The sequence below is a fragment of the Lactuca saligna genome, chromosome 8 (genome assembly GCF_052625555.1).
Source record: "Lactuca saligna cultivar CGN05327 chromosome 8, ASM5262555v1, whole genome shotgun sequence".
Lineage (NCBI taxonomy): Eukaryota > Viridiplantae > Streptophyta > Magnoliopsida > Asterales > Asteraceae > Lactuca > Lactuca saligna.
The window spans coordinates 228,094,355-228,120,144 of record NC_136424.1 but is presented as its reverse complement, the minus strand read 5'-3'; the positions used below and the strand labels follow the sequence as shown (position 1 = coordinate 228,120,144).

Below are 25,790 nucleotides of genomic sequence, written 5' to 3'. Positions count from 1 at the left end.
TCATGCAATAAAGTGATCCATTTTAGAAAACCTATCAACAATCACAAAAATAGAGTCCTTTCCACTTTTGGACCTTGGTAGACCCAACACGAAGTCCATTGAAATATCGACCCATGGTTCACTTGGTATCGGAAGTGTAGTATATAAACCATGGTGTTGAACCCTGGATTTGGCTTGCTTGCAGACAATACAATTATTACAAATTCTTCCAACATCCACCTTCATTTTTGGCCAAAATAAATGTTCCTGCAAAGTAGATAATGTTTTTGCGACCCCAAAATGTCCCATAAGGCCTCCACTATGTGCTTCTCTAACCAAAAGCTCACGTAAGGAAGATTTAGGAATGCAAAGTCTTGATTCTTTGAGCAAAAAACCATTATGTAAGAAAAACTTTTCAAAAGAGCATTGTTCACAGGCTTGGTAAATCTACCCAAAATCAACGTAATTGTGGTATAATTCCTTGATTTGTTCAAATCCTAGAATTTTGGAAATCCAGAGAAGAAAGTAGAGAGTATGTACGTGACAAAGCATCAGCTACAACATTTTCCTTACCTTTATTGTATCGGATGACATAAGGAAATGTCTCAATGAACTCCATCCACCTAGCATATCTTTTGTTTAATTTTTGTTGTCCTTTTAGAAACTTCAAGGACTCATGATCTGAATGAATGACAAATTCTTTAGCCCACAAATAGTGTTTCCATGTTTTCAATGCTCGGACCAAAGAATAAAGCTCTTTGTCATAAGTTGGGTAATTTAAAGTTGCCCCACTTAGTTTTTCACTAAAATATGTCGAAGGTTTACCCTCTTGCATCAAAACTGCACCAATTCTAATTCCTGATGCATCACATTCAATTTCAAATGTTTTGTCAAAATTAGGCAAATACAACAAAGGAGCATGAGTTAAGTGAAACTTGAGTTGTTGAAAAGCATGCTCTTGTTCTTTTCCCGATTTAAACCCAACATTCTTTTTGATGATTTCTGTAAGTGGTGATGCTAAAGTGCTAAAATGTTTGACAAACCTACGATAAAAAATTGCAAGGCCATGAAAACTTCAAACTTCACTTATAGTCTTTGGAGTTGGCCAATCTTGGATGGCTTTTACCTTTTCTTCATCAATAGCCACTCCTTGGGAGCTCACCACATACCCAAGGAAAACGACATGGTCGGTACAAAAGGTACACTTCTTCAAGTCAACATATAGCCTTTCCTTCCTAAGCACACTCAAAACACATGTTAGATGCTCAAGGTGATCTTTTGGACAATTTGAATAAATCAAAATATCATCGAAGTAGACAACCACAAATTTGCCAGTATATTCACGCAAAACATGGTTCATTAATCTCATGAAGGTACTAGGTGCATTTGTTAGGCCAAAAGGCATTACTAACCATTCATATAAACCATGTTTTGTTTTAAAAGCTTTTTTCCACTCATCACCTTCTTTCATGCGAATTTGGTGATATCCACTTTTTAAATCAATTTTGGAAAAAAGTTTTGCTCCATACAACTCATCAAGCATATCATCGAGTCGGGGAATGGGATGACGATACTTTACCGTAATATTATTGATGGCACGACAAATCTACGCACATTCTCCAAGAACCATCCTTCTTTGGCACCAACAAGACCGGAATGGCACAAGGGCTCATACTTTCTTGAACCAATCTGTATGCAAGTAAATCTTCAACTTGCCTTTGTAGCTCCTTGGTTTCTTCAGGGCTTGTTCTATAGGCTGGTTTGTTGGGAATAGATACCCCAGGCACAATGTCAATTTGGTGTTCAATCCCACGAATTGGTGGCAATCCATTTAGAACATCTTCAACAAACAAATCTTCAAATTCCAGCAAGAGAGAGGTAACATCGCTCGGAAGAATTTCGGCCAAAATATTAGTGGCTATTGGAGCTTCTTTGAATAAAAGAAGTACAAAATGCATTTCTAATTTAAAAGCTTCTTCTATCTCACTTTTTTTCCAATGCAATATATTTATTTTCCTTTTTTTTTTCTTTCCCTCTGTTTTTCATGTTTTCATTGTTTTTTCCACTCTCTTTTTTTGTTCACTTTCTTTTTTTTGTTCATCTTCTTCTTTTTTCTCACTCATTTTTTTTGTTCATCATCTTTTTTTTCTCACTCTCTTTTTTTCCTTCACTCTTTTTTTACGCATCTTGTTGAAGTTTTACTTGATCTTGTTAAACTTGAATTGGTGACATTGGTACAAGAGTTACCAGTTTTGTTTTGTAAACAAAGGTGTATTTGTTGATGAAACCGTCGTGACTTACATGGCTATCATATTGCCATGGTCTACCTAGCAGCAAATAAGTAGCTTGCATAGGAACAACATCACACAACACCTCGTCTTCATATCTTCCAATCTGAAATGAAACCATCACCTATTTTGTAACTCGCACCTCACCACTATCATTGAGCCATTGGAGTTTGTGTGGCTTTTGATGCTTCACTGTGGGTAGACCTAACTTTTCTCAACCATGGAAGTACTTGCAACGTTAATACAACCCCCACCATCAATTATAACACTACATACCTTGCCTTGAACATAGCAACGAGTATGAAATATATATTCTCCCTTTGGGCGTCGTCTCCCTCCTTGGATTGACTATTTAGAGCTCGTCTTGCAACCAACATATCACCTCGAACAGCCACCTCCTCATCATTACTACAATCTTCCGGTGAAACTATAGAATCTGATTCATCTGTTTCGATCTCGCCATTTTCTCTAATCACCATGGTAAGCTTATTTGGACATTGACTCGCAATATGACCCCTTCCTTGACACTTGAAACACTTTATGTCACGATTCCTAAGAGTAGAAGAATCGGTTTTTCCTTTTGACGAGTTTGTTGTTTTAGGATCAGATCTGGAATTAGAAGAAGAAGTAGGTGTATTTTCCGATTTTTTTTGAAGTACTAGCCTTCCAAGTGTTATTTCGAGACCCGCCACCTCTTTTTAATTGTTTTTCAATTTTAACAGCCATATGGACCATGTCTTCAATTTCAACATAATGTTGTTGTTGGGTTTTGAGCAATCTAACACTTCCTAAGTGTGCATGCAACCCTAATAAACCTTGGATCTATGTTTGTCTAAATACATGCAAAATAATAATTTTCCAAGGTTTATAACCTATTTAACATGGCATGGGGAACATTTCAACATAAAAGAGTTAGAAGAGATTACATACCTTTTGGTGAGTTTGGTTCTAAGGAGTTTGAGGGCCAAGCACCAATAGTGTGAATGCCTCAAATGGAATCACAAACACCACAAACTCTTGGAAAACTTTGAGAGAGTATACACCTTGTATAAAATCGGCCACACACATGCACACACACAGTAGTTCACTAGTTTTCTCTTAGGCTCCATTTCATGCTCCATAAGCATGCTTATATAGTGTGCATGGTTAGGGTGAAACCCTAATAACCCATGTCTTTTCCTTTTCCAAGGATCCATGGGTTAAAAGCTCCATGGATCATCCATGGACTTCCACATAAGCCTAGCCCATTAACAAATGAGTATTAGCCCACACTATATATAAAACAAATAACCCATAATTTAATTAGTATTCCTTTTAATCTCTAAATTAATTCATAATTAATTTAAGACTAAAACTAATTAAATAACGTAACTTCATATTAATATATTATAACTCATAATATATTAATAAACATATGTGTATAACTCTCATAAAATTATCCATAATAGTTTGGATGAGATGCAACCCAAATGGACCATGCCGGTCGGGTCAAGTATATACCAAATAAGTTATGGACTTAGACACCTTATCCAATAGACTCCCACTTGGATAAGTCTAATAACTATATTTGCCTATAACTTCAGGAACCAACCAACAATCGTAGCTCTCGAAAACTCCCTCGAACAATGAAGACTCTGTCGAACTATGAAGCGCCATTTTAGATAAGTGATCACATAATCCTCTGTTCTCATGATATCAGCCGGACAAACACATGGAACTATGTCTTGCTTATTGTCTAGCAGTTGTTTCTCAATTTTCCGATTTGTTTGATGAAGAACTTCACTGAACACATCGGTTTAGTTCTGACCAGGCCTGGTACATGGGTCAACACAAAATCATCGAGGGGCCTAGATATCGCTTCTATTTCTAGAAGGAACAGATAAACTTCGACTGATATGCTTGTTCTACTACTTATTGAATTGTACACAAAGGCACGTTTTATAACATCAAGTTACTGATGCGTTTACGTGCAATCAATGCACAACCAACTCATAGGTAACAACTCATATCTCTAGGTTTAAAGATTTATATGATGTTATCGTCTCACGATCACTCGAGATAAATTCCATGAAGTGATACAAGTGAGCGTGAGTTTATACCAATACTCATAACTTATGAGTACTCATGAATGTTGCAGCAACCATTGCCATGTCTAAACACCTTTAAGGCATCTACAAACCCAATTCATGACAATCTTGATTCATACCTACTTCCGACGTATGATCGATTGTGGAGGTTTGAATAAATTAATTATTCTGGAAGTCAAAACATGCAAAACTGAAACAATAGTAAATAATTGACAATGATAGTAACACTTTACTCATAAATAAATCACAAATTTTATTCATCATCAAACGTCGGTTACATTTTACAAGTTTCAGGAAAACTATCTAATCTGTAAAACTAATATCGTCCCTCAGCCCGATGCGTCTCGCATGCTGAAAATGCTTAACCCTCGTCAGTCCCTTCGTAAGGGGATCTGCAGGATTCTCATCCGACGATATCCTCCTTGTCACAAGGAGTCCTTCTTCAATCTTGTGTCTTATGAAGTGATATTTTCTGTCAATGTGTCGGGATCTGCCATGATCTCTTGGTTCCTTGGCTAAGGTAACCGCACTATTGTTGTCACAGAAAATCTCTATAGGTTCCTTAATAGCTGGTACAACTCCAAGGTCTCCGATGAAGTTCTTTAGCCATATCGCCTCCTTCGCTGCTTCACTCGCTGATATATACTCTGATTCACAAGTCGAATCAGCCACCGTCTCCTGCTTGGAACTCTTCCAAGAAATTGCCCCTCCATTTAAGGTAAAGATCTAGCCCGACTGAGAGCGGAAATTATCCCTATCAGTCTGAAAACCAGCATCACTATACCCTAATATTTTCAAGTCATCACTGCCACCAAGGGTAAGGACCCAATCCTTAGTCCTCCGCAGGTACTTGAGAATGTTCTTTACCGCGGTCCAATGAGCCTTCCCAGGGTTCCCCTGATACCTGCTGACCATGCTCAAAGCAAATGCCACATCAGGACGGGTACAAATCATAGCATACATGATCGAGCCAACTGCGGAAGCATACGGTAATTGGCTCATCTCAGCTATCTCTACCTCCGTACTCGGACTTTGAGTCTTACTCAGTTTGGTATTGCTTTGGATCGGTAAATCTCCTTTCTTGGAATTCTCCATCTTGAACCTTTTCAACACCTTATCCAAGTAGGCACTCTGACTAAGTCCAATTAGTCTTCTACTCCTTTCTCTTAATATCCTTATCCCTAGGATATAGGTAGCCTCCCCTAGGTCCTTCATAGCAAAGCACTTCCCAAGCCAGGACTTAACCTCCTGCAAGGTTGGGATGTCATTTCCTATGAGTAGTATGTCATCCACATACAGTACCAAGAAGCTAACTATACTCCCACTAGCTCTGACATACACGCAAGACTCATCTTCGCTTCTCAAGAAGCCAAACTCTTTTACCTTCTCATCAAAACAAAGATTCCAGCTACGAGATGCTTGTTTTAATCCATAAATGGATTTCTCAAGCTTGCATACTCTATTAGGGTACTCTGCATTGACAAAACCCTCTGGCTGATTCATGTACACATCCTCAGCCAACTTTCCATTAAGGAAAGCAGTTTTGACATCCATTTGCCATATTTCATAATCATGAAATGCTGCAATGGCTAACATAACCCTAATAGACTTAATCTTTGCTACCGGCGAAAAGGTTTCATCATAATCAACACCTTGAGTTTGAGTAAAACCCTTCGCAACCAGTCGAGCCTTATAAGTATGCACTTTTCCTTCCATGTTTGTCTTCTTTTTGAAGATCCATTTGCACCCGACTGTTTTACGGCCTGGTACATTGTCAACCAAGTTCCAAACTTGATTGTCATACATGGACTGTATCTCGCTGTCCATAGCCTCCTTCCATTTAGCAGACTCCGGGCCTGCCATGGCTTCCTTAACACTGCTAGGTTCATCCAAATTTACTAGTGTAGTATCACTAGTAAACGTATCACCTTCCGTAGTAATATGAAAACCATAATAAAACGCAGGTGTGAACGCCTCGAAGGTACAGACTCGTTAGCTGGATCAACAGGAGTTTCCTCCACAGGTTGATTGCTAGTGTCTGAGGTTCCTTCACCAATTGATTCTTGAATTTCTTCAAGATCAATCTGCCTCCCACTGTCTCCTTGGCTTATAAATTCTTTCTCGCGAAAGATCCCTCTTCGTGATACAAAGACCACATTCTCACTGGGTCTGTAGAAGAGGTAACCGAAGGATTTCTGTGGGTAGCCGATGAAAATACACCTTTCACTTCGGGGTTCGAGCTTATCATGAGTTTCGCGCCTCACGAAGACTTCGCAACCCCAAATTTTGATGTGGTCCAAATTGGGAACCTTCCCAGTCCACATCTCATGAGGTGTTTTGGTAACCTTCTTTGTAGGGACTAGATTAAGGATATGGGCGGCAGTCTCTAAGGCATACCCCCAAAAAGAGATTGGTAACGAAACTCGACTCATCATAGAGCGAACCATGTCCAACAAGGTTCGATTACGCCTCTCAGCTACACCATTCAGTTGTGGTGTCCTGGGAGGAGTCAATTGTGAGACAATCCCACACTCCTTAAGGTAGTCAAGGAACTCGGTACTAAGATACTCACCACCTCAATCGGATCAAAGCATCTTAATGCTCCTGCCCAATTGATTTTCTACTTCCTGCTTGAATTCCTTAAACCTTTCAAAGGTTTCGGACTTATTTTTGATTAAGTAGACATACCCATATCTACTAAAATCATCAATAAAAGTCACATAATACTGATTAGCATCCCTTGTGGCGGTTTTGAATGGCCCACGTACATCAGTATGTATTAGGTCCAACAAACCTTCACCCCTCTCACAAGTTCCAGTGAAGGGTGATTTTGTCATTTTTCCAAGTAGACAAGATTCACAACTATCATCTGATTTGAGGTCAAATGATTCCAAGACTCCACTCTTTTGGAGTTGGCCTATGCGTTTCTTGTTTACATGTCCAAGACGACAATGCCACAATGATGCTTTATCTAGGCTAGTAGAAGAATCAATATACAACACATTATTTCCTAAGTTGTCTACAATCGACACAGTTTCATACACACCATCACAAAGTAATGCTTTAAAATAAAACACATTATTAAAGAAAGCATTAATACCACCACATTCATTATCAAACGAAAAGGTAAAACCTTGTTTGTACAAAGCATGAAAAGAAATAATATTCCTCGCCATTTCAGACGAGTACACACATTTATTCAAATCTAATTTTAACCCATTATTAAGCAACAAAGTATAAACTCCAATCTTGGAAACAGGTGAAGCCTTCCTATTCCCCATGATTAAGTTTATCTTCCCGTGCTGCACATCCTCACTTCTTCTTAGGCCCTGCAAATCAGAACATATGTGAATACCACATCCTGTATCAAGCACCCAAGAGTTAGAATATGTTGAGTAATTAGACAATATAGTGTAAATACCTGCATAGGTGGGTTTCACTTTCCCATCCTTTAGATCCTGCAAGTACTTAGGGCAGTTTCGCTTCCAGTGTGCCTTTTCATGGCAATAAAAGCATTCAGCATCCTTGGGAATGGCAGAAGGAGTGACAGAACCGTTCTTAGTCTTTGATGAGGAGCCTTCAAGAGACTTTCCCTTGGTAACCTTCGAAGGGTGCTTCCTCTTTTTCCCTTTGCCTTGCCCAATAGCTAAAACAGGGGTAGAAGTTGGAGTAGGAGTAGTAGAGGTAACAACCGCTTTACCCTTAACACTGGTTTCAGCGGTCTTCAAGAGTCCTTGAAGCTTGCTGAGGGTAACTTCCTCCTTGTTCATGTCACACCCCGCTAAAGCGGAAACGCAAGGTATGACAGCGATAACGATTTCAATGCAAAAGATAAAGATACATCACCATAGCAGTATTTAAAAGTTTACAACCCATAGCTTCAAAAGAAACAAAATACAAGTTTTTCAAAATAACATTGTTCGAAATATAGCTTCATAATAGCTTCAACACGATGCAGCATGCTCTATGATGATGAATCTTTATATCCACTTACTAATTACTTCCTGAAAAAGCATGTAAAACGAGCATCAACTATGAAAATAATTGGTGAGTATCACAAGTTTATAAATCGAGGGTACAATAATGCTTTTCGTAAGTACAAGTACATTGCTTTAATGATAAAACAAAGTTGATTGCTATTAAGTATACAAGTTTATTGCTAGAACGAGAAACGCGTTTGTATGTGTATGAGCAAACAATGAGTCTCAACCAAACCTATGACTGAAGCCCTATCGAGATCTATGCTTATCGTTCCATAGATGAATATGGTATCATGCACTCCAGCGATTCGGGCGAGTGAGGAGTTGTCAATTCCTAATAGCGCTATCCATAACGACCATTGGCTCAAAGAGTTAATGGTTAGAGATAAGGGAAGGGCCTTAGTACGATAAGTTCTCATGTTCCGTGTTGCATAGACATACATAAAGAAACATAGCAATACAATAGCAATCATGTTTGATACAATTCAATTTAAATACAACATGCAAACAGTAGTTTTTCTGGACATGCTTTTCCATCCCAAAACATAAAAACCGAAAATAGGGGAGTGCGTGAATACTCACGATGTTTTGTGTAGACACAAGCGGTACTTCGGGATGCACCAACGTCTTACTACCGGGATCCTACGACATCAAACACACGCACTAGTGAGTTTCCATGTCGATATCTAATGCTAATATACTAAACTCTACATATAGGGAAATGCTAATTTATGTTTTAGTATTGGATTTTAGATCAATTAGTTACACTTTTTCTGAAGTAATGAAATTCTATATATCGGGCGATTAATTACAACCTTGGAATATAAACTTTCCAAATTTTTAAGTCCTTATTACAACATAAATTCATGAAAATAGCATTCAAGGGATAAAAATTCTCAAACTTTTTATTTAACTGTTATTACACAATACTAAGCTGGGAAAATTATAAAAATGGATTTCCAAGCTGTTTAATTATATTTTATGATTTTTGAGCATTTATTTCAATAAAAATTGAAATAAATAGAAAACAGTTTCCAAAATTACCCAAACTTTTTATTTAATTGTTATTATACATAAATAGGCTGGGAAAAATATAAAAGATATTTTTCAGTGGGTATTTCTATTTTTCCTTGCTTTATTCCTTTAAATAGTCATTAATTAAAGAAATAATATTAAACAGTTAAAATAAATCACCATAAATTTTTGTAACATCATTTACAGTATAAATATCCTGAGAAAAATATCAAAAGTGGTTTTCATAATGTATAAACTGGTTTTGGGTATTTATGTATATTTAAGTGTATTTTAGTGCAATTAACTTTAGAAAATAAGAGAAAAATAGTTTACAGTAGAGAAAAATATTCAAAATTTTTATGTAACCTCCTACTCTATAATATTATATCCTGGTAAATTTTCATGAATTTTGGATAATCAGAACTATTTCTCCTATTTTTAGACCATTATAATTACCGAAAATTGGGAAAAATAGTAAAACATGATGGAAAATCTTGAAATTATTTTCTGGAGTCACCCATCAAAGGTAAGGTATGCGAAAATTGTTAGATACAATTTTCACATCCTATAAAGTGGTTTTGTAATTTATCATGTCCTAAATAAAAGAAAATTAGAAATCATATGAAACAGTAACAAAAATTGCTGAAATTTGGTGAGGGGTCATTATTCCCCATAAGGATCATCCATGAATTTATTTAGGATTTATTGACCTCTGGAAGTATTTTATATGATTTATGCCCTTGGTTTTAGCAATAATTCTAATAAATCAAAGAAATAACAAAAGCTCTTGAAATTTTCCAGATTATCTCATGCATGCAAGGGCTTTCAAAAGGAAAAATGTAAAAAAATGTATTCAGAAGAGAAATGAGGGTAATGATTCCAAACAATTTAAGAAAAGTTGCATGCAATAATGCATGAAGTGTAAATGTGGCTGAAGTTCATGAATTTGTGTAGCCCATTCAGTGAGGTTTTAAGCCACGAAATTTCAACCATACTTCACTAGATATGTTAAGTTTCTAAGGTATTTTTCCTCAGATTTATGGTTGGGTTTAAGGCCATTGTTTAAGCAAGATAAAAATAGTGATCACAGAAAAAGAGCTGTATGCGCAACCTTTTTGTAAAATCTGCTAAAAATCGGATATTTAATATTTTACAGTGAGACCAGTTGGGTTTGAAAGCTAGCTCGTGTAACTAACCAATACAAAAAGAATATCATGATTTGGTTAAGAAATGACTGAGTTATGACTGTTCAAAGTCGAACAAAGTAATCTGGCAGATTGCATGTTTGCTTGTGTGCATTATTAGGGTATTTCAACAAGAACATCATGCATGTCTTTGGTAAGGCCCGATTTCTAACACATGCATGGAATGAATGAGCATCCAAGATGTACTAGAAATGGTTTAAATGCTTTTGTTCATGCATGAACACAAAAGAAATGGAGAAGAACATGAAATATTAGGTTTTGATGTCACATGATCATATGTGCATCTTTTCCACTCCTTGCATGGGTTTGATCCCGGATTTTCACCATCTCTAACACATGCATTGTGTTATGGTGAGAATCTACAAACCAAAAGGGGAGAATAAAGATTTCTAGCCATGGAAAGGCATAGAATCCGAAAAGTAGAGAAGACTAAGAAGAAAAAGAGGTTTAACCATGAAACTATGGAAGAAGATGTTGTTGTTTACCTTGGTTTTGACCTTGAGAGAAGTAAGAACACTTCAAGGGCTTCACAATCTCGAAATTTTGCAGAGAAATGAGAGGATTTTCGTGAGTTTAGAGAGAGGTAAGAAGAGAGTGAAGTGTGTGAAGAGAGTGAAGAGGGAAGAGGTGGAGTAAGGGTTTAAGCTTAATGATTGTGTTTTGGGGAAGAGAGAGGGCATGGGGAGAGGTGATGGCCGGTTTTTGCATGCATTTTGGCCTCCTCTCTGCTAAATTTTAAACTTTATAAACTTCTCTCCTATATTTTATATAAAAACATTCATTTTTATAAAATGTTTATTAAGCAATTTGATTTATTTAAAAATCTTGTTTTCAACAAATAATTTATGATTAATACTTGTAATTTATATTTCTAGTTCATTGGTATAATCCATAATTTGATTAATAAAATTTGATATTAGGAAGTTTATAGCCAAATTTTATAAAGTTTTTAAGCTTCTATTAGGAAGTTTATAGCCAAATTTTATAAAGTTTTTAAGCTTTATAATTTATAACTTTGGATTTTTGGCTCTTTAGGGTTTTTGGAATATTGTTTGATATTCAACAACATGTTGAAGTATAATTAGAATGTTTTAATTTATTTTTAGAGTTTTATACCCTATTTCAATTATAACAAAGCTTGAAGCTTTATTCTAATTATAGTATTGGCATTTCCTATTGTAGCTAAGCAACTTACTAGAATTGTAAGTATCAAGTATATTAGTCCTAGACCTTAGTTGGATCCTAGTTTATGCAAGATTTTTGACCTAATTTATACTACTAGGTCATGGCATGTTGTGCATGAATGGTTATTATAAAGATGCATGAGTCCAAGAATGACCTGAATTGGAAGTTGTCACAGTATCCCCCATTTAAAAAGAATTTCGTCCCGAAATTCATTCTATGTCATCGCTTGTCATCGCAAGGGAATAGTTACGAATACTTTTCCTTTATGTAGTCCTCGCGCTCCCAGGCATACTCCGGCCCGCGTTTTGAGTTCCATCGAACTTTCACAATCGGGATCTTACTCCGCTTAAGTTGTTTTACCTCCCTGTCAAGGATTTCTATCGGTTCCTCAACGAAGCTCATCTTATCATTGATCTTAATTTCCTCCAGGGGTACTATCAATGTTTCGTCGGCTAGACATTTCTTAAGGTTGGAGACGTGGAATGTGTCGTGAATGGCGCTTAACTCTTGGGGCAATTGGAGTTTATACGCTACTGGACCAATCCTTTCAAGGATTTCAAAGAGTCCAACATATCTCGGGCTTAGTTTTACTTTCTTACCAAAACGCACAAGCCCTTTCCAAGGCGACACTTTTAAAAGTACCTTGTCTCCTACTTGGAATTCTAATGGTTTTCGACGATTATCCGCATAACTTTTCTGACGATCTCTAGCAGCTTTAAGCTTATCCTTGATGATAGCAATCTTGTCGGATGTTTCCTGGATAAGTTCGACTCTAGTCAACTGTCTGTCTCCGATTTCTGTCCAGCATAAGGGCGAACGACACTTGCGTCCATACAATGCTTCATATGGAGCACATTGGATACTCGTGTGGTAACTGTTATTGTAGGAAAACTCAATTAGGGGTAATTGAGTATCCCAATTTCCTTTGAACTCAATGACACACACTCGTAGCATGTCTTCCAATGTTTGTATTGTTCTCTCTGTTTACCCATCTGTCTGAGGGTGGTAAGCTGTGCTCAAATCTATCTTTGTTCCTAGTGCCCTCTGTAACATCCACCAAAATCGAGATGTAAAACGACTATCTCTATCAGAAATGATAGATAAGGGTACACCATGCAGAGAAACAATTTTGTCGATGTAGATTTGGGCCAATTTTTCCATCTTGAAATCTTCTCGAATGGGGAGAAAGTGTGCAGATTTCGTCAGTCGATCTTCTATGACCCAAATTGAGTCATGACCTTTAGCAGTTCTAGGAAGTTTGGTAACAAAGTCCATAGATATTTGCTCCCATTTCCATTGGGGAAATTCAGGTTGTTGCAACAACCCGGATGGTTTCTGATGTTCAGCTTTGACTATTGAGCATGTCAAACACTTCCCAACATACAAGGCAATATCCTTTTTCATTCCAGGCCACCAACAGTACTCTTTAAGATGCTTGTACATCTTATCTGCTCCAGGGTGGATGGAGTATTTAGATAGATGGGACTCCTCTAGTACCATGTCTCTCAGGTTGTTAACCCTTGGAATCCAGACCCTGTCTTTAAAATAACGAACTCCATCAGGTTTGGTTTCAAATCTTTCTTCCAAACCATGTAAAGTTTCGCCTGGAAGATTTTCCTTGCATAACGCTTTCTCCTGGGCATTAATGATTTGAGATTTCAAGCTTGTCTGAATTACCATTCCCAAAGCTCTCACATGGGAAGGTTTCACTCTTTCTTTCCTACTAAGAGCGTCGGCTACTACGTTAGCCTTCCCTGGGTGATATCGTATCTCACAATCATAATCACTAAACAACTCTACCCATCTTCTCTGCCGCATGTTTAACATTTTCTGATCCAGGATATGCTGAAGGCTTTTGTGATCGGTATAAATGGTGCACTTGGTTCCGTACAAATAATGCCTCCATATCTTAAGGGCAAAAACTATTGCTCCTAGTTCTAGATCATGGGTGGTATAATTCTTCTCGTGCGGTTTGAGTTGTCTGGAAGCATATGCAATGACCTTATCTTTTTGCATTAGCACACATCCTAATCCTTGATGAGACGCATCACAATACACCACAAAGTTCTCTAATCCTTCTGGTAAAGCCAGAATTGGTGCATTGCACAGCTTGTTTTTCAGGATTTGAAACGCCTCTTTGTGTTTCTCTACCCAGAGAACTTTTCTATCCTTTTGGGTCAAAGATCTTAATGGTTGAGCAATCCTAGATAAATTCTCAATGAAGCGTCTGTAGTACCCAGCTAATCCTACGAATTTTCGTATTTCTGTCGGGGTTTTGGGGGCTTCCCCTTTCTTGATTGCCTCGATCCTAGCTGGATCTACATGGATTCCTTTTTCTCCAATCGCATGACCAAGAAAATGTACTTCCCGAATCCAAAATTCACACTTAGTGAACTTGGCATACAACTTCTGCTCCTTCAACAGCTCCAACACTAGCTTCAGATGTCTATTGTGATCTTCTTTGGTCCGCGAGTAAACAAGTATGTCATCGATAAATACAATTACAAACCTGTCTAGGTATGGTCTACAGACCCTATTCATCAAATCCATGAATACAGCGGGTGCGTTCGTTAGTCCAAAAGGCATGACTAAGAACTCATAATGTCCATAACGGGTTCTAAATGCTGTTTTTTGAATCTCCTCTTCGTGAATTCTTAGCTGATGATACCCTGACCGAAGGTCGATTTTTGAGAAGTAGGAAGCGCCCTGCAACTGATCGAACAAGTCATCTATTCTAGGGAGGGGATATCGATTCTTGATTGTCAACTTGTTCAATTCTCTGTAATCAATGCACATTCGGAACGAACCATCTTTCTTTTTGACGAATAACACGGGGGCTCCCAAAGGTGAAGAACTTGGTCGAATAAACCCTTTGTTTAGAAGTTCTTGAAGTTGTCCGGATAGTTTTGAACCACTGGAATCTCCTTGAGTTGCTTAGCTTCAGGTTCTCTTTCTAGCACGTGGGCCATGAATGCAATACAATTCTTCTTCAGGTACTTGTGAACCTTCACGCTTGATACTATGTTTAAACTTCTTCCTGGCTTCTCACCGTGTATGATAAGGGTTTCTCCATTAGGGAGAGGCACTCTGATGACTTTCTCATAACAACCAATGTCCGCTCTATTTTTGGATAACCAATCCATCCCTACTATCACATCAAAACTACCTAGCTCTATAGGAATTAGGTCAATGCTAAAGAGTTTATTAGCTAAATTCAAAGTACAACCAGGAATTATATCACTAGCCCTAATTTCATACCCATCAGCAAGTTCAATAGCATAAGCATTCCTCATCTTTACCGATTTTAAGCCAATTAACGGTCTAAATGCTAAAGAAACAAAACTCCTATCTGCTCCCGCATCGAATATTACTGATGCAAAATGGTTGTTCAGGAGGAACGTACCTGTTATCACTTTAGGGTTCTGACGAGCTTCTTCTGCACCAATCACAAAGGCTACACCTCTTGGCTGTCCAACTTGATTTCCTTGAAAGTTTTGCCTAGCTTGGCCTTGTCCATTGTTACCAGGTCCATTGTTCAGTTTAGGACATGCTCTACGGAGATGATCAGTACTCCCGCACTCGTAACATGTCCTTTTTCCCTCCTTATTCACCTTACAATACTTCGAGTAATGGCCTGTTTGCTTACAGTTTTGGCACACCGGGCAAGCTCCTTTGTGATGGAAGTTACACTTATTGCACTTCGGAAGCGGCCCTGAGTACTGCTTTCGCTCCTGCACTTCTTGTCCTTGAGTTTTCACTGGTTCTTGCTCCTGGGCTCTTACTATAAAGTTTCTTGAGACTTTCTGCTTCCTCCCTGACTTGCCTCCATACTTCTTCTCTCCCTGATTTGTTGGCTTCCTCTTGCTACTAGAGCTTTCCTTTGCTGATGCTCCCATCCTTATCACATCATTGGTTAGTCGATTTGCTAGGCTTACTGCACTTTGAATGGTAGTTGGGTTTGCTGAGGTAACCATTCCCCGAATCTCTGGTGCCAGACCCCAGATGTAACGATCTATCCGTTACTCCTCAGGAGTAACCATGTGAGGTACTAGTTTTGCTAGTTCATGAAATCGGACTGTGTACTTCTCTATTTGTGTTCCAACCATAGAATGGTTCCAGAATTCATATTCAAGTTTCTGAAGTTCATCCTTGGGACAATACTCCTCTATCAGCAGCTTCTTTAGGTCTTCCCAAGTTAGCTGATATGCTGTTGTACGGCCTCGGGTTTGCACTAGAGTATTCCACCAGGTTAATGCCCTATCTTGGAATAGGCAAGATGGATACTCAACTTTGTTGCGCTCGAGGCATTTGCTAATATGAAGGACCGACTCCATGCTGTCAATCCATTTCAGTAACCCGACCGCACCTTCCTTTCCATGGAACTCCTTAGGTTTACAGGCCATAAAGGACTTGTAGTTGCATTCTCTTTCATTGTTTCCCCGGTTTCCTCCACTACTACCTTGGTTAGCATTAAGTCCTGCAGTTACTTGAGTAACAATGTTTGGGATTGCTTGCATGAGTTGTTGTGCTACCATTTGAGCAACATCGGGCGTTTCGTTCTGTGGGTGCCCGCGATTAGGCCTTCCTGACATGGTTCTATGACACAGGAGAAGAAATACGTATAAATACATAAAATAATGTATAATATGTATTTCACTACCATTTTGAAAACCGTAAGTGTTGTCAAATTAATGGGTTGCATTAATACTATGCATATAGATTTGAGAAAGAAAAGAAAAGAAAAATCTCTTTTATTCAACCATTTACCAAATAAATTTTAGGGTTTGACCTCATAGTAAAAGTTTTCAAACATAAAATAAATTTTTTCATTACCATTTGAAATAATCTTAAAACCAAACCAATACATCAATCCCAAAATAAAGTTTTAAATATTTTTCCCAAAAGACACCCAACATGGGTTTTCATTTTAAAACAAAATAAAACAAAATACTGAAATCAGAACCAAAAGCCAATCGCTATCCCAACAAGAAGCATCAACACCACAATCAGGAATAGCCCACCAAACACATAATATGCTGTCATCGCATGACCTGCCTCTCGTCTAGCAGCACTAGCAGTGTCAGCAGTCTCCATCGAATGCTGATACAGGATTTCCATTCCTGCCAAGACTTCATCCAAAACTTCTCGATGCCCAGCTATCACAGCGAGACTGTGACGTAGGCCCGCTGCTATCGACTGCAATCTCCGGGACTCCTCCGGGGTCATACCTGGCTGTCTGACAGGTATCCCTATGACTTGCTGAGGTGAGGGTGCTCTCGGTCCTGCATCGCTGGGTTCTGCTCCGCTAGGTCCTGCCGTGCCATGTCCTGCTGTGCTGGCGGGTATCCTTCCTGGAATGGGAACACTCTTTCTCGCTGTCCTCCGAATGCGAAGTCCATAGAGCGGTGCCTGTGGCAACACCGATGTAGGTGATGCCTCACGTCGTTGACTCGGGGTGATGTCATTGCTGATCTCCACTGAGTTCCCAGTATCTTCCGTGTCCTTTGATGGGTCTTCTTCTACCGAGGCGGGGGGATTACGTCGAGGGATAATAGTGATGTAGCCAGACTCATCGGCTGAGGCGGTAGCGCAGGAAGATGACGATGTTGACATAGTGGACTGGGACATAGTTTCAATGAGATATGAAATAAATGACAATGCATGCCTATAATATGCAATGCTTACACACACCAAAATTACCCATTTTGAATTTTTGAAATCAATTTTTCTCAAATATTTTTGTTGAACATATTCCCATTATAATTAGCTCAAACTTTGTATAAATATTTCCTTAATTAAACATAGGTGATCAGGCTATATTTAATCGAGGTCCAATGATACAACTCCCGACCTAATTATACTAGTAATATGTTTGATGTCAAAAGAATTTCTTTGTAAGTTTTAGTTATAGGTTGTGTTTTCTTAAAGAAAAACCGATGTTCTCTATAACTTTAGCTCTGATACCACTTCTGTCACACCCCGCTAAAGCGGAAACGCAAGGTATGACAGCGATAACGGTTTAAATGCAAAAGATAAAGATACATCACCATAGCAGTATTTAAAAGTTTACAACCCATAGCTTCAAAAGAAACAAAATACAAGTTTTTCAAAATAACATTGTTCAAAATATAGCTTCATAATAGCTTCAACACGATGCAGCATGCTCTATGATGATGAATCTTTACATCCACTTACTAATTACTTCCTGAAAAAGCATGTAAAACGAGCGTCAACTATGAAAATAGTTGGTGAGTATCACAAGTTTATAAATCGAGGGTACAATAATGCTTTTCGTAATTACAAGTACATTGCTTTAATGATAAAACAAAGTTGATTGCTATTAAGTATACAAGTTTATTGCTAGAACGAGAAACGCGTTTGTATGTGTATGAGCAAACAATGAGTCTCAACCAAACCTATGACTGAAGCCCTATCGAGATCTATGCTTATCGTTCCATAGATGAATATGGTATCATGCACTCCAGCGATTCGGGCGAGTGAGGAGTTGTCAATTCCTAATAGCGCTATCCATAACGACCATTGGCTCAAAGAGTTAATGGTTAGAGATAAGGGAAGGGCCTTAGTACGATAAGTTCTCATGTTCCGTGTTGCATAGACATACATAAAGAAACATAGCAATACAATAGCAATCATGTTTGATACAATTGTAAGTATCAAGGAAGTTTATAGCCAAATTTTATAAAGTTTTTAAGCTTTATAATTTATAACTTTGGATTTTTGGCTCTTTAGGGTTTTTGGAATATTGTTTGATATTCAACAACATGTTGAAGTATAATTAGAATGTTTTAATTTATTTTTAGAGTTTTATACCCTATTTCAATTATAACAAAGCTTGAAGCTTTATTCTAATTATAGTATTGGCATTTCCTATTGTAGCTAAGCAACTTACTAGAATTGTAAGTATCAAGTATATTAGTCCTAGACCTTAGTTGGATCCAAGTTTATGCAAGATTTTTGACCTAATTTATACTACTAGGTCATGGCATGTTGTGCATGAATGGTTATTATAAAGATGCATGAGTCCAAGAATGACATGAATTGGCAGTTGTCATAGTTCATATGATATGTCATTCGAAAATGATCATAACAAGAAGGCAAGGAGTGCAAAATGATGTCAATTGCCAACTCCTCGGGGATGTTAACATTCAGCTTCAGCAAACGGTCCACATACTTTTGCATCTTTTGCATGTGGCCTGTGACGGATTCACCATCCTTCATGCGGGTAGTTATTATGGAGGAGATTATTTCATACCGCTCCTGACGAGCACTCTGATGGTACCTTTCCATCAGGTCTTGGTGCATCTCAAAAGGGTAGAAATCTTCATACGACTTTTGGAGCTCGGCTGTCATCGTGGCCATCATGATACATGCCACCTTAGTAGCATCTCTCTCATGAGTCCTGAATTCAGCGATCTCCTCAGGAGTAGCAGTAGACTCATCAAGTTCTTTTAACTCCTTATCGAGGACATATTCCTTGTCCTCGTAACGAGTAACCATCCTGATTTTCCTAATCCAATCCATGAAGTTGGAACCATCAAAGATGACCCTCCCACAAAGATTCATGAGAGAGAAAGAACCAGTTGGGTTAGAGCCTGAAGCATTAGTGTTGGAAGACATCTGAAAGAAGAAAGTAAGTTTAGATTAGATATTTAGGATCCTTAATAAGACACCCAAATGTAATATTAAGGCTAGGATCCAATCACAATATATTACACTTAGAAGAGGGATGCCGTAATCTAAGTAATAATATATTTGAAAGGTAGGTGAATGACGATTCACCAATTTCCACCATGAAAACGAAATGATTTATTAGGTTTAATTGGATTTGAAATTCCTAGATTCTTTTGAGATTCATTGAACTTTTCAATGGCATGTTTCAATCTCGATTGTGCCCTTCAAGTTTTGTGACTGGGATGCCGAGGATCAGAAAACAAGGTGTGAATAACCATGCTAATTCACTTGGTACTCTTAATATTATCACCTAATCAATGTGCCGGTTAACCACACACGCTCCATTGATCTATGACAAACATTAAGTCACCCTTCGTGATCCTTACTAGTCCTAGTTATTGTGCCGGTTAACCACACACGCTCCACCAACGACTTGGTAAGGTACAAAGTGTGAATTCCATGGACTAGCACCATATTCACATTTTTCCTAAAATAACTAAGATTGGGAATTAAAAGAGTTTAGTTATTTTATAATATTTATTATACTTTTAATGAGGATTTAAAGTCATTGTTCTACCCGTTCGGCTAACGACCCTCCACTGATCAAGCAAGCGGTGGGTGAGAGTATACACCCATTAAGTCGCCATTTTATAGGCAACAACCTTATACCCACCTTATAGACCGGCTTCGTGAATGAGGCCTACTAACGGTAAAACGACTTATTCTTATACATATATATAATAATTAACCATTAATGTTATAAATAGTATAAGGGTTGAATTTTAACTATTAAAACTCTAAGGTTTGGAATTAAAGTTTATTAAAGTGTGTGAAACTTTACAAATTCCAAAACTTGAGGGCAAGTTTTGTAACTTTGCAAAACTCTTCTTTTCATAACTTATGAATTAAAGGTTCATAAAAATGAAGACTCTTCATTTTCATGTAACTTATGTGTTTTAAGTGTGTGTTAAATGAAAGTGACCTTTGGTAATCCATAACTTGAGGACAAATTATGGACTCCATTAAAACACATAAATGATAAAGAATTAATCCTAAACAATTCAGCAAATAATTCCTATCATTTTCTAAATTCATAAGAACATGAACATGATCATCAAAAATTCAAGAATTATATGAACACATAAAATCATGGAATTTTGATATATGCTATTGTAAATGGATTAGAACAACCATTACACCAACTAAAATAAGTTTTATAACACCAAAACAGTTTAGGGTAATGTTTCTAGTCCATTTCCAGCAGCAAAAGTTGAGAATCTGCATTCTTTCGATCCTACTCGTCGAGTGCATGAACTTACTCGCCGAGTAGGTTGAAGTTTGCCTTGGACTCGTCGAGTCCCCCCAATGGACTCGGCGAGTCCACCATGCTGACAGCAACGATTTCGACTTTTTTTCACTATTTTGCATCAAGTATCAAACAAGCAAGCCTAGGCTCTGATACCACTGTTGGGTTTTGAGCAATCTAACACTTCCTAAGTGTGCATGCAACCCTAATAAACCTTGGATCTATGTTTGTCTAAATACATGCAAAATAATAATTTTCCAAGGTTTATAACCTATCTAACATGGCATGGGGAACATTTCAACATAAAAGAGTTAGAAGAGATTACATACCTTTTGGTGAGTTTGGTTCTAAGGAGTTTGAGGGCCAAGCACCAATAGTGTGAATGCCTCAAATGGAATCACAAACACCACAAACTCTTGGAAAACTTTGAGAGAGTATACACCTTGTATAAAATCAGCCACACACATGCACACACACACTAGTTCACTAGTTTTCTCTTAGGCTCCATTTCATGCTCCATAAGAATGCTTATATAGTGTGCATGGTTAGGGTGAAACCCTAATAACCCATGTCCTTTCCTTTTCCAAGGATCCATGGGTTAAAAGCTCCATGGATCATCCATGGACTTCCATATAAGCCTAGCCCATTAACAAATGAGTATTAGCCCACACTATATATAAAACAAATAGCCCATAATTTAATTAGTATTCCTTTTAATCTCTAAATTAATTCATAATTAATTTAAGACTAAAACTAATTAAATAACGTAACTTCATATTAATATATTATAACTCATAATATATTAATAAACATATGTGTATAACTCTCATAAAATTATCCATAATAGTTTGGATGAGATGCAACCCAAATGGACCATGCCGGTCGGGTCAAGTATATACCAAATAAGTTATGGACTTAGACACCTTATCCAACAGTTGTATCTCAATGCGATCACGAATTTCAAGATTTAGGCCATTTAAGAATCTAGCCATGGTTGCCTCAGGATGCTCCTCAATATTGGCACGAACCATCATAACATCCATTTCTTTGAAGTAATCGTCAACACACTTGCTGCCTTGTTTTAAGCTTTGAAGTTTATTGTAGAGATCACGAAAGTAATGACTTGGCACAAACCGTCTCCGCATAACACTCTTCATTTCATCCCATGTCTCAATAGGCATTTCTCCATTTCTCCGTCTAGTGATCAGCAGTTGATCCCACCATGTTAGTGCATAATCAGAAAACTCAACTACGGCTAGTTTTACCTTCTTACGATTCGAATATTCATGACAATCAAATATGAACTCCATTTTTGTCTCCCATTCAATGTACGTGTTCGGGTATGATTTTCCTTTGAAAGAAGGAACTTTCATCTTGATAGAACTTAAATTGTTATCTCTTCGTGTCCTCCTTCTATTTGGTCGCCTTTCAGGTTCCCAACCATCCTCCTCCTCTTCCCCATTAGAAACCTGTGATGATGCTCGAGATCGAGTTCTTTGTACTTGTACCTCCATTCGGTCCATTCTTTCATGTACTTGGTTAAATTCATTTGTCATCAAACGTCGCATCTCATCCATCATAGCTTGAACTTGAAGGTTTGGTGGGGGGTTTTGATCACCCATCTTATATTTCTGCCAAACAAATATATATATATATATATATATATATATATATATATATATATATATATATATATATATATATATAATAAGTTACTTCCTCCCAACACTGGCTCACGTGTTTCTCTCGAAAATAGTTCACTCAACCCTCATGTATCTCTCGAATGGCTTTTACCCTCTTTTAGTCTCACCACACAGCCTTTTACCACTCCCTTTTAACTCTTAAAGTTCTAAACAAACTAAAGAAGCAATTATCAAATTTAAACTTGTGGCCTTGAGGAATACAAGCTTACAAAACAACTTAAAAGAAATTGTATCCAAATTAAAGTAACCTCAATACACGAAAAGAAAGCCAAACAAACTTCGCTTTGCTAATGATGAAACAAAAAATGGCTTATTTTTTTTGGAAAAGAAAACTGACTACACTTGGAATTCAAATTGACTTTATAGAGAAAAAAAAAGGTTTTACTTGTTCCTCCTCCTCTTTCTTTCTTTATTTTTTCCTTTTTCATGTTTTTTCTTCTCTTTTTTTGTAAATCTTTTTTTTTTTTGATTTTTTTGTAATTATCTCTTTTTTTCCTTCTTTTCGCTTTTTTTTTACCTTTGATTTTTTTTGAGGAAACTAATAGCCAAATGAAAATATAAAGGAAACAAAAAGAAATGTAGAATCTAGAAGTTTGACAACTTAGAAATTCAAAAGTCACTAGTAAGAACCTTGACAACTTGTGACAAGACCCACTACCAATATGCGTCTTAGAACTCAAGTAATCAAGAAAAAAAACAAAATAGATATGCAACACAAAGAGCTGGCTTTGATACCAAATGATGTGATCTCACCCAAAATTGATGTTTGAACACATTTCCCCCGATCGTTCTTTTGGTTTCAGAATTGTAAAACAAAGGTGGAAACCACGACCCGTTGTCTATAAAGAGATAAGAACCTTGGTATAAAACGCCACAATCAACCCACCAAATTGATTGATAAGTTTGAACGCCACGAGCTATGAAAACCTAATAAGTTCTAAAGTTCCCAAAGAATGAAAAGCGTTAAAAACTCACAAATTGTATTCAAAACTTGATTGATTTCAAATGGATACAAATACCACGTTTTTATAGTGTGGGAAGAACACCTAAAGAGCCATGAGTTAAAGAAGTGTCTTTAATTTAAGGTATTTAACCCCCAAGTTTAAAACTATGAACCTAGACATGGTTTATCACAAGGTTGATGTAACCTAAGCCCCTTTTATCCTCCCAACACTTATTTAGGAGATATAAAAACGAAAATTACATAATAAAATATAGAAAAAAAACGAAAAGGGCTTATAAAGGCTCTTATTTGATCTTGTAAATCACTCTTGGACTTGAATTATGGTAATCCAACTTTGATTAGGTCCAATGGGTCTCCATGCACTTTCTTAAGTACAAACTTCTCTAATCAACCCATTTAAAGCCTCTTTGAATGCTTTAGCTCGTGCCCTCGTAACTGGTCCATTTGGCATTTGAATTGGATCCTTTGTTGACAGCTGTGGGTTTGCATTAGCCATTTTAGATAAGGGATCATATAATCCTCTGTTCTAGATATCAGCCGGACAAATACATGGAACATGGTCTTACTTATTGTCTAGCAGTTTGTTTCTTGATTTCCGATTTGTTTGACAAAGAACTTAATTGAACACATCAACTTAGTTCTGACGGGGCCCGGTACATAGCTCAAAACAAAATCATCGAGGGGCCCAGATATCAGCTTCTAATCCAAGAAGGAACAGATAAACTTCGACTCATATGTTTGTTCTACTACTAGTTAAATTACACACAAACGCACATTTTATAACATCGAGTTACCAATGTGGTTTTGCACGATCAATGCATAACTAACTCATAGTTAACAAGTCATATCTCTAGGTTTGAAGACTTATATGATATTACCGTCTCGCAATCACTCGAGATAAATTCCATGAAGTGATACCAGTGAGCGTGGGTTGAATCTAATACTCATAAATTATGAGCACTCATGAGTGTTGAGGCCCTGTCCAACATCTTAGACCTCTACAACCAACTCATGACAATCTTACTTCATATCTACTTCCAAGATATGACTGACTATGGATAATTTGAATAATATGTAAAACAACATATATATTCTAGAAGTCAAAACATCCAATAGAAATAATATTAAACGATTGACAAGGGATAGCAACACTTTACTCATTAATAAATACACCTTTTATTCATCATCAAATGTCAATTACATTTTACAAATTTCAAAATTATCTAACTACTAAGACTAATATCATCCTTCAGCCCTATGCTCCTAGCATGCTGGAGATGCTTATCCCTACCCAGTCCCTTCGTGAGGGGATCTGTCGGGTTCTCATCCAATGATACCCTCTTTTCCACGAGGAGTCCTTCTTCTATACGATGTCTGATGAAATGATATTTTCTGTCAATGTGTCTGGATCTCCCATGATCCCTTGGTTCCTTTGCTAAGGCAACTGCACTTTCACTATCACATAAAATCTATATGGGCTTCGATATAGCTGGTACAACTCCAAGGTCTCCAATGAAGTTCTTTAGCCATATAGCCTCTTTTTCCGCCTCGCTTTCCGCTATATACTCTGATTCGCAAGTTGAATCAACCACTGTCTCCTGCTTGGAACTTTTCCAAGAGATTGCTCCTCCATTTAATGTAAAGATCCAGCCCGACTGAGAGCAGAAATTATCCATATCAGTCTGGAAGCTAGCATTACTATACCCTACAACTCTCAAGTCATCACTCCCACTAAGGGTAAGGACCCAGTCCTTAGTCCTTCGCAGGTAGTTGAGAATGTTCTTTACCACTATCCAGTGAGCCTTACCAGGGTTCCCCTGATACCTGCTAACCATGCTTAAAGAGAATGCTATATCAGGATGAGTACAGGTCATAGCATACATGATCGACCCTACTACCGAAGCATAAGGTACCCGACTCATTTTTGCTATCTCATCATCGGTACTCGGGCTCTGAGTCTCACTCAATCTAATGTTACTCTAGATGGGTAACTCTCCTTTCTTGGAATCTTGCATACTGAATCTCTTCATCACCTTATCCAAGTAGGTACTCTGACTAAGTCCAATTAGTCTTTTACTCCGGTCTCTCAAGATCCTTATTCCTAGAATATAGGCAGCTTCTCCTAGGTCCTTCATAGCGAAACACTTCCCAAGCCAGGACTTAACTTCCTGCAGAGTTGGGATGTCATTTCCTACGAGTAGTATGTCATCCACATACAACACCAAAAAGCTAACTATACTCCCACTAGCGTTGACATATACACAAGATTCATCTTCACTCCTAGAAAAGCCAAACTCTTTGACCTTCTCATCAAAGCAAAGATTCCATCTGCGAGGTGCTTGCTTTAATCCATAAATGGATTTCTCAATCTTAGAAACACTATTATG

General features: G+C 37.6%; 1 protein-coding gene across 1 annotated transcript; it reads right to left on the bottom strand.

Moving 5' to 3' along the window:
• Positions 1-22,358, bottom strand: LOC145010531 (uncharacterized). The gene is made up of 5 exons (XM_078969060.1): positions 21,670-22,358; positions 2,544-2,876; positions 1,594-1,965; positions 520-1,022; positions 1-359 (listed from the first exon to the last, which is right to left on the bottom strand). Exons 1-5 carry the CDS (start codon positions 22,356-22,358, stop codon positions 1-3), a joined length of 2,256 nt encoding a protein of 751 aa, XP_078825186.1.
• Between the last annotated feature and the right edge of the window lie 3,432 nt (positions 22,359-25,790).

Bases quoted from the DNA above. Each gene is read 5' to 3' on its own strand.
- LOC145010531 (XM_078969060.1), bottom strand. From the start codon at position 22,358: ATGGGTGATCAAAACCCCCCACCAAACCTTCAAGTTCAAGCTATGATG. The intron at 1,023-1,593 runs GTGCGTAGATTT...TTTTTATCGTAG, and splicing joins AAGGATGGTTCTTGGAGAAT to GTTTGTCAAACATTTTAGCA. The intron at 360-519 runs GTACATACTCTC...TTTTGCTCAAAG, and splicing joins TGTAGCTGATGCTTTGTCAC to AATCAAGACTTTGCATTCCT.